This window comes from Daphnia pulicaria, chromosome 1 (genome assembly GCF_021234035.1).
Source record: "Daphnia pulicaria isolate SC F1-1A chromosome 1, SC_F0-13Bv2, whole genome shotgun sequence".
Taxonomy (NCBI): domain Eukaryota; kingdom Metazoa; phylum Arthropoda; class Branchiopoda; order Diplostraca; family Daphniidae; genus Daphnia; species Daphnia pulicaria.
In genome coordinates, this window is record NC_060913.1 from 31,373,664 (window position 1) to 31,386,625 (window position 12,962).

General features: G+C 43.3%; 1 protein-coding gene across 3 annotated transcripts; it reads right to left on the minus strand.

The window, feature by feature from the left end:
* Nucleotides 1–1,630: 1,630 nt before the first annotated feature.
* LOC124341328 (hemicentin-1-like) lies at nucleotides 1,631–8,892 on the minus strand. 3 transcript variants are annotated; one of them, XM_046794400.1, is made up of 11 exons: nucleotides 8,482–8,892; nucleotides 5,406–5,500; nucleotides 4,567–4,887; nucleotides 4,424–4,481; nucleotides 4,015–4,161; nucleotides 3,826–3,900; nucleotides 3,662–3,715; nucleotides 3,122–3,265; nucleotides 2,625–2,777; nucleotides 2,439–2,546; nucleotides 1,632–2,359 (listed from the first exon to the last, which is right to left on the minus strand). In XM_046794400.1, the coding sequence occupies exons 1-11, from the start codon at nucleotides 8,630–8,632 to the stop codon at nucleotides 2,175–2,177; spliced, it is 1,491 nt and encodes a 496-aa protein (XP_046650356.1). In that variant the 5' UTR covers nucleotides 8,633–8,892; the 3' UTR covers nucleotides 1,632–2,174. The 3 variants fall into 3 exon arrangements, with proteins under 3 accessions (XP_046650365.1, XP_046650356.1, XP_046650346.1); XM_046794390.1 differs by having other exon boundaries at nucleotides 5,406–5,503; XM_046794409.1 differs by lacking the exon at nucleotides 3,122–3,265 and having other exon boundaries at nucleotides 1,631–2,359; nucleotides 5,406–5,503.
* Between the last annotated feature and the right edge of the window lie 4,070 nt (nucleotides 8,893–12,962).

Consider the following 12,962-nt stretch of genomic DNA (forward strand, 5'->3'; position numbering starts at 1 on the left):
ATGTTAGTACGCCGTGAAGTTTTATGGCATTTAGAATTTTATGTATTTTTTCGGGGTCGATGATTTAAGATATTAATGGACTGACGGCGTTTTTACTATTCAATCTCGACTTTTTTCGTCCACGGGTTTTAAATTTCGTGAAACTCTACTCGATTTGAGAAATGGTGGCATAAATAACCGATGATTATGCGTGGGAATGAAGCACCTGCACCGAAAGCTATACACGAGATTGTTCAAGTCTCTGCCAAGAGTGGCACAGTCTAAAAGAAGCAGCGATCCCAGAGGTAAAAATTTAGACCCAAAAGCGACCGGCAAACTGTTCGTTCGTGAAATGTCAAGAAGATTCTCCTTTTATAACTTTTGATTATATCAACTTCACTATTTGGTCTTTCTGCAGTAACTCGTCAGCAAGCTCGTACACACACACGATGTAGCTATAGGTTGGGCCGAGTTTCCATGAAGTTTTACTGGGATGCATGTAACATGATTGTTTCATGAATCACGATTATGAACCTCCAGTGCATCGAGCACGGTATATATGGGCCAGAGCTAGGTATACATATACATGTGTGTGTGTGTGTGTGTGTGTAAGCTATAAAGTTCACGTTTGTCTCCCTGAAGTTGACAATAAATTTTGGCGAAATATATCCAGCGAAAAAACAAGACATTGAAACGCATTTCCTACGTGACAGCACATTATTCGCTGGTACGGAAAACAATTGAACGTGGGAGCTGTGTCGAGTGTGGATAGTTTTTTCCTATTAAATATCAAAGCGTCTTCATAATTTCTTAGTGCAAACGCACACACACCCACACCTGCACACAGACACACTGTAGAAAGCAATCGCACCGCAGGCTCCGAGCGGATTTCTCGGCTGATTCTAATTGCATAACATTTGTCTGGCCGATATGAGAGAGTCATCGCCGTCTTTATCGAACCTTGGCACACATCCCTCCGGACAGAATAAACGTGTATAAATAAACTTGCTGCTCTATTGGATAGACGTATATACAAGGAGAAGAAGGAAACCTGTTCCGTTTCCCACTATTACGAATTCACCTGCCTTTAACGCGGTTGTCCGTCCGTCCGGAGATGCTCGTGCCAGAAGACTGTCAGTCGGTTGTCATGACGGCGTATAGATCTGAACACACCTGTCCTTCTACACGAGATCACTATCATCCGCTCATCCGGAAATTAAAAGTTAAAAACAAGTTTTTGTCAAAAAGAACGTTCAATCGATTGGAAATTTCGGGGAAATTTCAAATCTTTGAAAAGTGAACAAAACTGTGAACAGCCTTGAAAGTGAATAATACAGTATAGCACGCATACGTCATCTCTCGTCGGCTGCCTGTGGAGAGAAAGAGATTTCCAAAACGTTGGGAGAGCCGATTCCGGATGATAATATTTTCCAGCCCCCCCCATATTTATATAAGCGGATTTGCCAGTTTTGTCCACTTGGCGCCAGACACGAACACAAATCTAAATCTATCGATATCCAGCAGGACCGTGTTGTAGTAGTTTTACTTGCTCATGTGCTGATCCGGCTTATTATATATTCGGGAATCAAAAAAAATAAATAAATAATTCGAAATAAAAGTAAAACATTTGAAGCACGCTATAAGTCGCTTCACACACGCTTGTATTTTGAATCTATTTTCTTTTTATTTTTGCACAAAAACATACAAACACACACATTCACAAAAAAAAAGAACTTTCTTTCCTTTTTTCTTCTTATAGTGTACTGAGTTTAGTATATTATATTTGATATTGATATTTATTACAGTCGGCAGACGATCGTGTTTGGGAGAAATCCATCGGCTTTTGTGCTCTACAATATGCCATGGGGGGGATTTGAATATAAATTGATTTTTAATTTATGTCTTTGGTAAAAATTCGCGGTCAATTCATTATGCACACAATAACATGTTCGAGGGACGAGTATAGAGAGAGAGAGCGACATTGAAAGCACATGATCGTTTTTCGGTTTTTTCCCCTTCAATTTAGTGTCATCAAGTCGAATTCCATAGATAGCATGTTCGATCAAGGATAAACGCAGGTTTATATAAATAATAATAATAACGAGGCCAAACGATGAGAAGAGCATATCAATATAATAGAGAGTCTGGGAGGGGGTTATTACATGGATGAAAACGAGCTAGAAAAAGGTGGAACACTATCTCGTTTTTGTCATCGAGACTAGCAGCAGAGAAATGGCCGCCAGCAGGTAACCGAGAGGAGGTGACTGCGAGGCTGCAACAGCAGATGAGCTGGACCGCCCGCCGACGGCCAATTGAGTCTTGGCGGAAGCCTGTTTATTGGCTGCCAATCTCTTGGTGGACGAGTCGTCCTTGGATTTCTCTGCGTACAACCAGACAACATTCATCGATCCTATTGTCCATGTACAACCACAATAACATGTATATATATATGTACTAACCATCCCAGGTGCTGCTAAGCTGTTCTTTTCCCGTGCCACGGCCGTCCTGCTGGTCGGCTTCCGAGTAAACTTCGTTCATGTCTCCATCGTCAGCCACCGGATGGATTTCTTCCCAATACAAATAAAATGAAATTCTTGAATTGAACATTTGAAATAAAATAAAAATCAAATTCAATCGAGACGTACGGTAAAGTCGGACGACCGAGTCTGCAATGCCCAGCGTATTGCGACAGACGCACTGGTAGGCCATAAAGTCTTCGCGTTCCAGGTGGAGAAAGACGAGCTGCATGGAGACCTTGTAGTGGTTGGTCTCTCGCTTCTCCTCGCGATGTTTGACACCTAATCAAATATGAATTGCGTTTCACATGTATAATGTCGGTCGGTTGGTCGGTCGGTCGGGGGGGTCATACGGACATACAAGCCCCGGCCCCTCCGCCCGGAATGATTTCTTGTAGTACGCGACAGAAGGTTTCATTCACATGACGTCAAGAACACAATGTCGTCAACATTTATTTTCCCCAGTCGAAATGAGGGGGAAATAAACGAACTACTAGCCAGATTTATGGACGTCTTCAATTGGAGAGAGAGAGAGAGAAGGTCAGAGTAGTAAGGCAGTTGCCATTTCTAAATTGACGTCTGCATGTTGGGGCTTTTGGTTGGTGTTGGTCTACTGTATACGTTACCGTTGACGACGACATCTCCGGTGCTGTGCCTTAGCCAGTAGACCACCGGCTTGGGGAAGGACTCGCAATGGCACTCTAATGTGATGTTAATGTCTCCTTGCCGAGCCCCGACCAGTTGATTGGTCGCCGTGACGCTTGGCGGGACTAACGATTCCCCAAAAAAAGAAGAAGAAGAAGAAGAAAGGTTGAAGAAAAGGTTGGACTCACTCGTGTACATAACATATATATATAGCCGATGGATCATTAACGTTTCGACTTTCGGTTGAATCGTCCAGACGACTATAAGGTACACTCTCTCGACTGTAAGCTATATTGGGTGTGCGTGTCTATGAGCGGGAGGTGTGTGCGTGAGAGCGAAACGAAACGAAAAAAAAAGGGAAACGAAACACAACATAGTCACGTTCAATCGATGGCAGTCGAAAAACTCTGATTTTTTCAGCCGATTGTCCATCGCATCGTATCGAGAGACTCTCCTGCCCGCTCATGACAGATGGAAAAAGGAAAAGGGCAATTTTGTTTTTCCCGATAGGTTTGACTTACACTGAACTCGCAGCATGAACCTTTTGGACACACTGGGAGGGACTCCGTTGGACGCTGCAGTTTAAAAAAACAAAAATTCAATGAATAACTGAAATTTAGAAAGCTTTATTCTTCTTTCTCCCTTCATAGGGGAAATAGGAGAATAGTTGATGTAGATAAGTTACCTATGCACAGGTAAGCTCCGATATTCTGCCGGGGTATTCGGGTTAAATGCAGGACCGATCCTTCGACTGTCACGGCTATAATCAAATTTGAGACCGTAGAGAGTAATCTGTATAGGCATATACTACTACTACTACTACTCGGGGTAAATAATTCAATTTCAGACAAGAAGAAAAAGGAAGAAAAAATACCGTGATTCTGGATGGGTCGGCCGTCTTCACGACGCCAGGTGATGACCGGGAGCGGATGGCCGGTGGCGCTGCATCTCAGCGTCGTGTTCTGTCCCTCGGTGACCATGACGTCACCGCTACTTTCGCTGTCGACGATATCCGGCGGAACTGAATGAAACAAAACAAATACAACAACAAAATTTCAGTTTTAAAATAAAACAAAACTTTTGAGCGGGAATAACCAATCAAAAGAAATTGAACCAAAGCCGCTTCTGTACGTAAATCCATAAAGGAGGGAAAGGGAAGACGATTGATCCTCTTATTACAGATGCCCTCATGCATACATAAATCCCGGAGCAAAAAAAAAAAAAAATAGTGTTTCCAAAATCCCCCGGCACAAATTGCCGACTCTATACGACGCCTGCCCTACCTGTCACGCTGAGGTAGGCCGTGTGGCTGGTCATGGGCTCCGTGTTCAACTGGCACATCTGTCAATCAATAATAATCATTCATCAGCATTGGATTAATTACGAGTTGCCCTATACAGGATCATTGTCCTGAAAACAAACTGACGTATAATCCAGCGTCGGATGACTGGACTTCACGGATAATCAACTGCCAAGTCTTGTGGATGCTGCCGCTGCCTCCGGCTCCTGCTCCTGCTCCTGCTCCTGCCACCTGCCTCCTGCTGCCGGGGTGATCCGATCCTTCCGAAACGGTTAGACTCTTGTTGTTGTTCTTGTGATGGCCGGCGTGCTGATGAGGATGATGCAAGTAATAGGGATAGTCGACGCTGGCGTCCGTCATGTGTCTGACCGAAATCCGCTGGCTGCGCGTGATCACCATGTCGTCGATGGTCAGGATCGTTTGCGTGTCCACCCTCACCCACGCCACCTGGACATTATTGTAATTGTATATACATGTATCTTGTTTTTCTTTGATTATTTGTAATTCAATTAACTTTCGGGAAGAGTCGGGGGGGGGGGATATAAGATATATACTGGAGTTGGTCGGCAATGGAAATCGTGATCCTTATTTACTTCTGTTTGAACGAATTCAAACATTTTTCTTGTTTGTTTTTTTTTTGTTTTTTGATCATTCGTAACATCAAAGGGATTGTGTCGTTTTTAAACTCTTTTGCCCGTCCGTAATATTTCCGCTGGCCCCACTTGAGAAATGGTGGGGGAAACTAGACACGACGTGTGGGCGGGGACCAACGATCTTTTTATTGAATTATTATCGGCTCCCTTTTGCGTGTGTGTCGGCGGGAATAGGAAAAAAAACAAAAACCCAAAAAACTAATCAGCCGAGCTCAAGAGTTGGAACAGATACACATCGTGAAAATCGTACAAATAAACAAATACGCGCACGTTCATCATGGGCGTCTCCTGCTACTGCTGGTTTGATTTTACCTTGAAGTTGCCGAGATTGTAGATGACGCAGGATAGGGTGGCTTCACGACCGACGGGCACTGTGGCGTTCTCGATCTCTTTGGCGAACGTCGGCACTTCTAAATTCAATCAGCCAAACGGTAAATGATTTTCAAGTAGACGCCAGCAACTAGACCACATACGCATAACTAAGCACACATGTATGGCAAGGCTACACTAGACAACATATACAGTACCTAGAGTATAGATATATATGCACAGATGATTAGTTTATGATTGCCCCGTTTTTAAATTTATTATATAAGCCATGAAGGAGCGGGCGAGTCATTAGGATCGTCGTTCACGATTCGACGAACGATATATAGCGGCTAATGGGTTTCCCCATTTATAAATCACATTTCTTTTAACTTATTCGACCTTTTAATGGAATGCTATACAAATTTCAAAATGTCTCTCTTTCTCTCAGACTAGGAAAATCCCGCCGTGATCAATAACTCCCGGAACTATCTCAAACGGTTCCCGCTCGAATTCACCGAGTGTCTAACAGAAAAGAAAAAATCATCAATTTCAAAATGAAATATTTGTCTTCTAATCGCCCTAATGGATTAATCCAATCTGGTTTTGGTGGTGGGAGAGAAGAAGGTTACATATTTTTCTGATGAGGTGGTGTGTGGGTGGGGGGGAGGGGAGGACGTTTGTTTTTATTTTATCTGTCACACTTTTTCTTTCTTTCTTTTTCTAGGAAAAAAAGCCAATCGTTTACAGCGCGGAGATTGCCCCTCCAGCCGATTCCATTCCGGGCGGCAATTTCCTGCGTCCATTTTCTCTCTCTCTCTCGTTCGGGAATTTTTTATTTTTGTTTCGGCCCGTCGAAATAATATATCTAAAAGTAAATTGTCAGCACGTAATATACATCACGTCCGATTGCAACGACCATCACAACGAGTCAACGACAGGCTCCAGGTGGGACGACCCGATATAAAAACAAAGTCCAACCACTTGGTCCAATAATAATAAAAATAATAAAAACGGGAGAAAATAAAACTACTGGGCGGGACTAATCGAATTTTCTCTCTGTTTATCTTGCCCCGCCAAAAGTCATCCATCAAAATCAACAGACGGAAGATGCTCCAACGACGACCAAGCGACTCTATAAGAATTAAGATGATGATTGAAATAAGAGAGTGACACGGCGGGATGAGGAGGAAGCCGTTGGGTCACCGTTTTCATTTCCGTCTGCCCGGTGGAATAAGGAAGAAGGTGGGGGGGGCGGAAGTCGTACAAGTTGCCCCCTCCGTCATCGTTCAAATAAAAGAAACAAACTAACGTAACATCTGTGTCGTCGTCTAGTATTTTATTTTTCTTTCTTGACTCGTCAATGTGGAGAAGACCCGCAGGCATAAACGAACTGATCAGATTGCGACGCTCCACCGACACGAACGCTCTGCCGTGCGTCTAATCACGGACGGTTGTTGTTGTTTTTTCGAATGCCGTGATTTTCTCTTGTTGTTTTCGTCTCCACTGTCCTGTTGGTGTTCGTTATGTTTTGAACCCAGAAAGCTTTTTTGAGTTTATCGCTCTCCCTTCTCATATAGATACTACACCAGAGTACTATAGCCGGCCCCCAAACGCCTAATGGGATTTGGCGCACACGGACAACACACGTCTGGAAAACAAGGGGTGGAAGAAACAAAAAAAAATAACAATGGGCCGGAATCGGCCGAGAGAGATAAGAAGATGAGGTTTTTCCGGGAACAAATCACTTTTGTTCTTCTCTCTCTTTCTTTCGTGTTGCGGTGTGGAAATAGATATAGTATAAAACAACCGCCAAATTATATTGAATCGACTTTCAATTTAGATATAGATATCTGTTATTCCCTGTACGTCTGGAGGGATCCTGGATCGATGTCCCAGTCTTGTTGTCCTATACCTCGGCGGACACGTGAAATGATGCCGGGATTTTGGACGACAAATCCCGAGCGCGTTTTACTCACTCTCTTAGCTGGATAGTGCGCACACAAGGCCGCTGGATCAAACGAGTCTCACGTTTTACAATTGTTTTTTCACCCCCTCTTGCATATTTATTCAAAAGCAGCAGCAGCCGAAACTTGTATTCTTTTCTTCTACGGAATAGTATCTCAATCTTGATCTAGCGGGTAGGAAAAGGTTTTGTTGTATTAAGAGTTTCACATCTTGATGACTTGGGGGGGGGCAGACGTCATTGGCAGACGGACGGATAAGGACGACGTCAGCCTCCCCAACACCCACCACCCAACACCCCAAAAAGAAGAAAGAGAAAAGAACCGATCCGTCTTACTGCAAGTGACAATTGAAAATAAGTTGGCGGCCTTCTCTATATAATATCGGCCGGCCTTTTATATATAATACCAGGAAGAAATTGAAAAGTACTAGATTACTAAAAAAAAGGGAACACACTATATTCTATAAACTGTGTATAGCTATAGCTACTACGGCTACTACCCCCTTCCGCCTAGCTCTCGACTGATAACTTTGTTCAACTGTTGGCAGTTTCTCGAATGATTTCTTTTCAATGGAGAGCGAGAGAGCGAGACAGACGACCATGTGAGTGATCGGGTCTAGAAATGAATTCAACAGCAGCAGCAGCAGCAGCAGCCAAACTACCTACTTGACGGAAAGTTTTTTTCACTGGAGTCAAGTGAGTCAACAGCTCCCCCCCTGGACTCTCCCCCCATCCGCCTGAAAAGTAGCTATCTCTTGCTCTTCTTATTTCTTATCTTATAAGAATAATAAGAAGAAGGTTTCCTCTTCTTGTGTATCCTTTTTTGGACACACACACCGGAAGAAGTGCAATCCGACACCTTCATTTTCCATCCGGGCTTCTACTTCTTATTATTCGTCGTTTAAAATGGAAAGTTTGGCGGACATATTAGCGCTGCAACTGGGAATATCTACGTGCCTCCGTGACTATTTACGGGCGGAGTTAGTTAGTTAGTCCCATGTGCTCAACTGTTAATTACTACTGGCGGGGTGGGGGGTGCTGGGAACACAACGTCACACATACCCCGGACTGAAAAATGATGGATAGCATCTTTACGTAAGGAATAACGACACATACCGTTGGGGAAATAGCGGAAGTCATCGACGGATGAAGCGTCGGCCAACCATCCGGCACCAGCCAAGGTGACGGCCACCACGACGACGACGACGTCCCAGCAGCACCAACTGCCACACCGAGTCAATCTGGTCGCTCTCATCCAATAATCCATTGCATTGGAAGCCTGGATCGGTCCGTCTCTATATTATGTGTGATAATAATTCACGAAATGTCTGTGCACTGCCACACGAAATTCTCTCCAAACTGCTTGTGCTGTGTTCTATGAACCAAAGTGACAGCTGTCAGCTGAGAGAATATCTATCTATCGAATGTTTGTCTAATAAATGTCGTTGACAAGTTGCTCACTCCAAGTTGGGATTCAAACTGAGCCCGTGCTTCCAACCGGTGTCCTGGTTTTATCTATCTATTAGCTCACTCCCTCCCACCAACCCCCCACCCCTCCCAGTCACTTCTCCACCCCATTTCCCGCGTGACAGGCGCACTAACCATACCCATAGAACCATACCACTAGCAGAACCATACAGACGATATTCTGTGACTCGAATTTCACAGTTGCATAACAGCGTTGTCAGATTTCTTTTTTTTTAAACAAACAAACAAATATTGTCCCACCGTCACTTTTGGGTACGTATGTTTGTCGAGATTTCTTTCATTTTCCTAGAAATGTCCTCTGCAAATCCATCAGCTGATGAATCCTTGATTCCTTTACCTTTTTTATTTTCCCAATCCAATCATCCCCCGATCACGAAATGTAATCACTACAAAGCATCTTAGACTATGTAACGTATGGACCAACCCGTCCCGTCATACTTATGAATTTGTGTGTGGAAAGAAAATCACAAAATATATATCTTGAACGTGGAAGTAATATGAAACGTTGATCTTTTCCGTTATTCGGCATTGCGCGTGATTAGCCGCATGAAATAATAAGACACACACACACATCCTAGCTGCCTATATTAACGTATCGCCGGCTGATTGCCAGCAAAGGACAGCCAACAGCCAGAGATTCGGGGCCCATGTGTGTAACGAGATGGATCACCAGACGCCCATTGATGCGATCCTTCTATTCCAGCGGAGGAGGGGGCAGCACAACGTTAGAGCAGCAGACACGATAATCTTCTCCCTTTTGGCTCTCCGGCCCCCTTAATGGACATTGATGTTGTGCAAGGTGATGGTGCGCCTTGGTTAATTGACTGTAATCGAATGGATTTTCGGTGCTGTCCGCTATATACTCCGCGAGTGAAATCTTTTCCCCCCAACCATTCAAATAATCCAATTCAAGGAGTAGGGATTTGATGTAATAATAAGAAGATGGACTGGATTCCATTACGCATAATACAAGGGCTCTCATTATACGACGACGAGAAACGCGTGTGACGCGGCCTTCAATCGAAACTTATCGATTGAAACGACGTCGTCGAAAAAGTCCTTTGATTGATACGAGTCAAAAAGTTCATCGATTGATTACCTTTTTTTCCTATTCAATTGGAAGTGGGTGGGGTAGTTTGTATATAGACCATGTGTCACTTGAGTGTGTGTAGTGTGTACTACCCCACTCGGAATGAAAAGGGGGGGGGGGGAATCAAAAAGGGGTTCGTTTCTTTTGCCGATCGCACAAACTAGCACCTGGCCGATTCACATAACATAATCGACTCTTGCCGTGTTACCGATATAAAATAACCCCCTGAAAGAGAATGGGGCGCTATTCTTTTAACAAAAAGCCAAAGGGGGGGATTCCTCCTCGTATGATCAGCAGTAGAAAGCCTCTCACTGTACATCGTCGAGCTTTGTGTGTGTATCCGGAGAGTAATATTAATACCGTCAAAACTAGAGCCCCGTTGTAGAAAAACTATACACACGTCGTCGTAGTAGTAGTTGTACCCCCTGTGTGTTTTCTATCGATTAATACAATAAGAGAAGAAAATAATAATACAAAAGGACGGGGGGCATATAGACGAGAGAGTTTTATCGATACAAGATGAGCATCACGGGCCGGTTATTTTTTTCTCTCTCTTTCGCCGCAATAACACAATCATCTCGGCATCACACAACGACACATATATAGCAGACTCGACTGAGAAGGAAGAGAAAGTAAACAAATGTCAATGTCGTGTTAGTTTTCTTTTCCACACACACACACAACAAGAAGAAGAAGAAGAAAATCTATTTATTTATTTAGTCTCTTTTTATATTTTTCTTTTTTCATCATTGTGTGTGTGTGTGTGCGGAGTATATATATATCGGGGCGGGATAATCTTGACGACGCGGCTGCAAGTGTCACACCCCCACCGTTTTCTCTCTATTTTATTTTGTGTACATCTTTTTTTATTTTTTTGAAGCTCCGCGCCTTTTTTTCTTCTTCTTTTCCATCTGTTCCGCGCTATATAATCTCTGCGTGTCTCTCTCTCTCTTGTCTGTGAATGTCAGTTGAGCCGGAAGGAGGAAAAGAATCGCGGGAATATAAAAGAAGAAAAAGGGGAAAGACGTACGGTCGTTCATTCCCAGTATCCGATTTGTTTCTTTTCCCGTTTTCTCCTCATCGCACACATTTTAGACTTTCCTATAGCAGCAGCAGCAGCAGCAGCAGCTCGTCACGATCGCTCCTGATGGGGATAATGCTTTCTCCATCATCTCTGCGCCCAGATAGTATATCCTTTTTTCTTATTTTCCTTGCAGCGAGACGCCGTGGTGCTAGTGGTGGTGGTGGTGACAATGGCGTTGCGCTTGATCGCCTCCGATGACCCCAATCGATCCATCCGTCTCTCTGCTGGCATCTGTCTGCGATCCGTAACGAGTCCATAAAGATTTTTTCGAAATAAAGAAATAAAACTACATTCTCTCTCTCTGTGTGTACATAGGGGTATTTAGAGACCAATTATATTCTAACACAAAAAGTCAGCACTAAAAGGAGCTCAACATTTTTACATTTCCAAAATGGATAATATGAATAGTTTTCAGGTTTCATTTGAACTGCGGCGTCCGCTCACCTCGGCAACAGATATTAGACCGAGGAAGCCTTTGATTTCTTTAGATACATAGTACATGCCCCCCCCCCCCCTGGAAACTCTCATTACTGCATTAGCGTGTGTGTATACACCTATACACGTCCAAAATATATTACAAACTCCTGTCAACCAGAAAAAGATGCCTGTTTTGAAAAAAACACACACGTCAAAAGACGAGTGAGAGAGGGGAAAAACAACAATTTCAAAGGATAATATCAAATCAGTTGCCGGGGTTTACGTCAACTATTTGACTGGGGTAATTATACAACTGTCACGCGTGGATAAGTTCCAACATTTGTATAATACACAGAAAACAAAAAGATATTATATTTTCTCATTCCTTTTTTGGTTCCGGCTGCTGCTGCGTGACTGATGGAAATCTCTAATAAGCAGCTTTAAAATAAATAGATTTCTACTAAAGTAGACTCAAATATGCATAGACCGAAACGTATAGTCTAATAAGCTTATAATATAGTAGCGCATCTATACATTAGTTTTTGGCTTATATATTGCGGATTTGCGCTGTGCTGCTGCTGCTGCTGCCGGTCGTCCGTTGACGACATGACCACAGCCATATAGTGCAGGTTCAAGAAGACATGCTGGTATAGAACGTTAATTAGCCCCTCCACTACTTTGGGAGTTTCACTCAACTGAGAATGGAAACTTTTGGACTAAGTAGAGAGAAAGTCGACCGGCTTCTTCTTATTCTTCTTTTTCTCTGTGTGTGCATATAAACACATTTGATATGGATATTACTCCGCCACTGGAAGAAGAAGAAGAAGACTGTAGTAGTAGTAGACGAGTATATAGAACAAGGAGACACACAAATGCGTCGCCGGCATGCATCATTGGCATCACAAGGAAACCCACTATGCTGCTGCTATATACTGGTCTGGGGTTATATATATTTTCAATGTTTGTAGTCGATCACTTGTTTGCGTGTATCCCCCCCAATGGAAACTTTTTTTTTACTCCGTCTTGTGCACAGCCGGGGTTGTACCTTCTTCTTCTTCTATTATTGTTTTCCACCTGAAACACACACACACACGTCTGCATCGAACCGGCCGAGTCAAGCTTCGTCCTTGTCGTGAGCCCCCTCCATATACATATGATATGATGGCCTATACAACATTTTTTCCTTTTTTATTATACGATTTGTTGGCATCCTCCATTTTAGACCTTTTTTTTTCTTTTCTTTTCTTTTCTTTTTACCGATGGAAAGTTATACACCGGACTCGGCTCTGACATCAATCCATGCAAATCGGAATGACTGCAGTGCTGGAGAACTGGGTGGCACGCTCGACGATTATATAGACGAAGAAGCACAGGTAGAATGAGTGGATATAATAATATTATAAGCGCTCAGGACTGTATTTATTTAAATTTCACGTCGTCGTCGGCGGCACGTAGATAGGTATTTACCTTTCAATTTATTGGCACAACATCCCGATCTAATAAAAAGCCGCGCTAGAT

Excerpts from the sequence above, each read along its gene's own strand:
- LOC124341328 (XM_046794390.1), bottom strand. The coding sequence starts at position 8,632 with ATGGATTATTGGATGAGAGCGACCAGATTGACTCGGTGTGGCAGTTGG. Across the intron at positions 3,716-3,825 it reads CGGAGCTTACCTGTGCATAG|CGTCCAACGGAGTCCCTCCC; the intron begins GTAACTTATCTA and ends TTTAAACTGCAG. Across the intron at positions 2,360-2,438 it reads GCTTAGCAGCACCTGGGATG|AGAAATCCAAGGACGACTCG; the intron begins GTTAGTACATAT and ends GGTTGTACGCAG.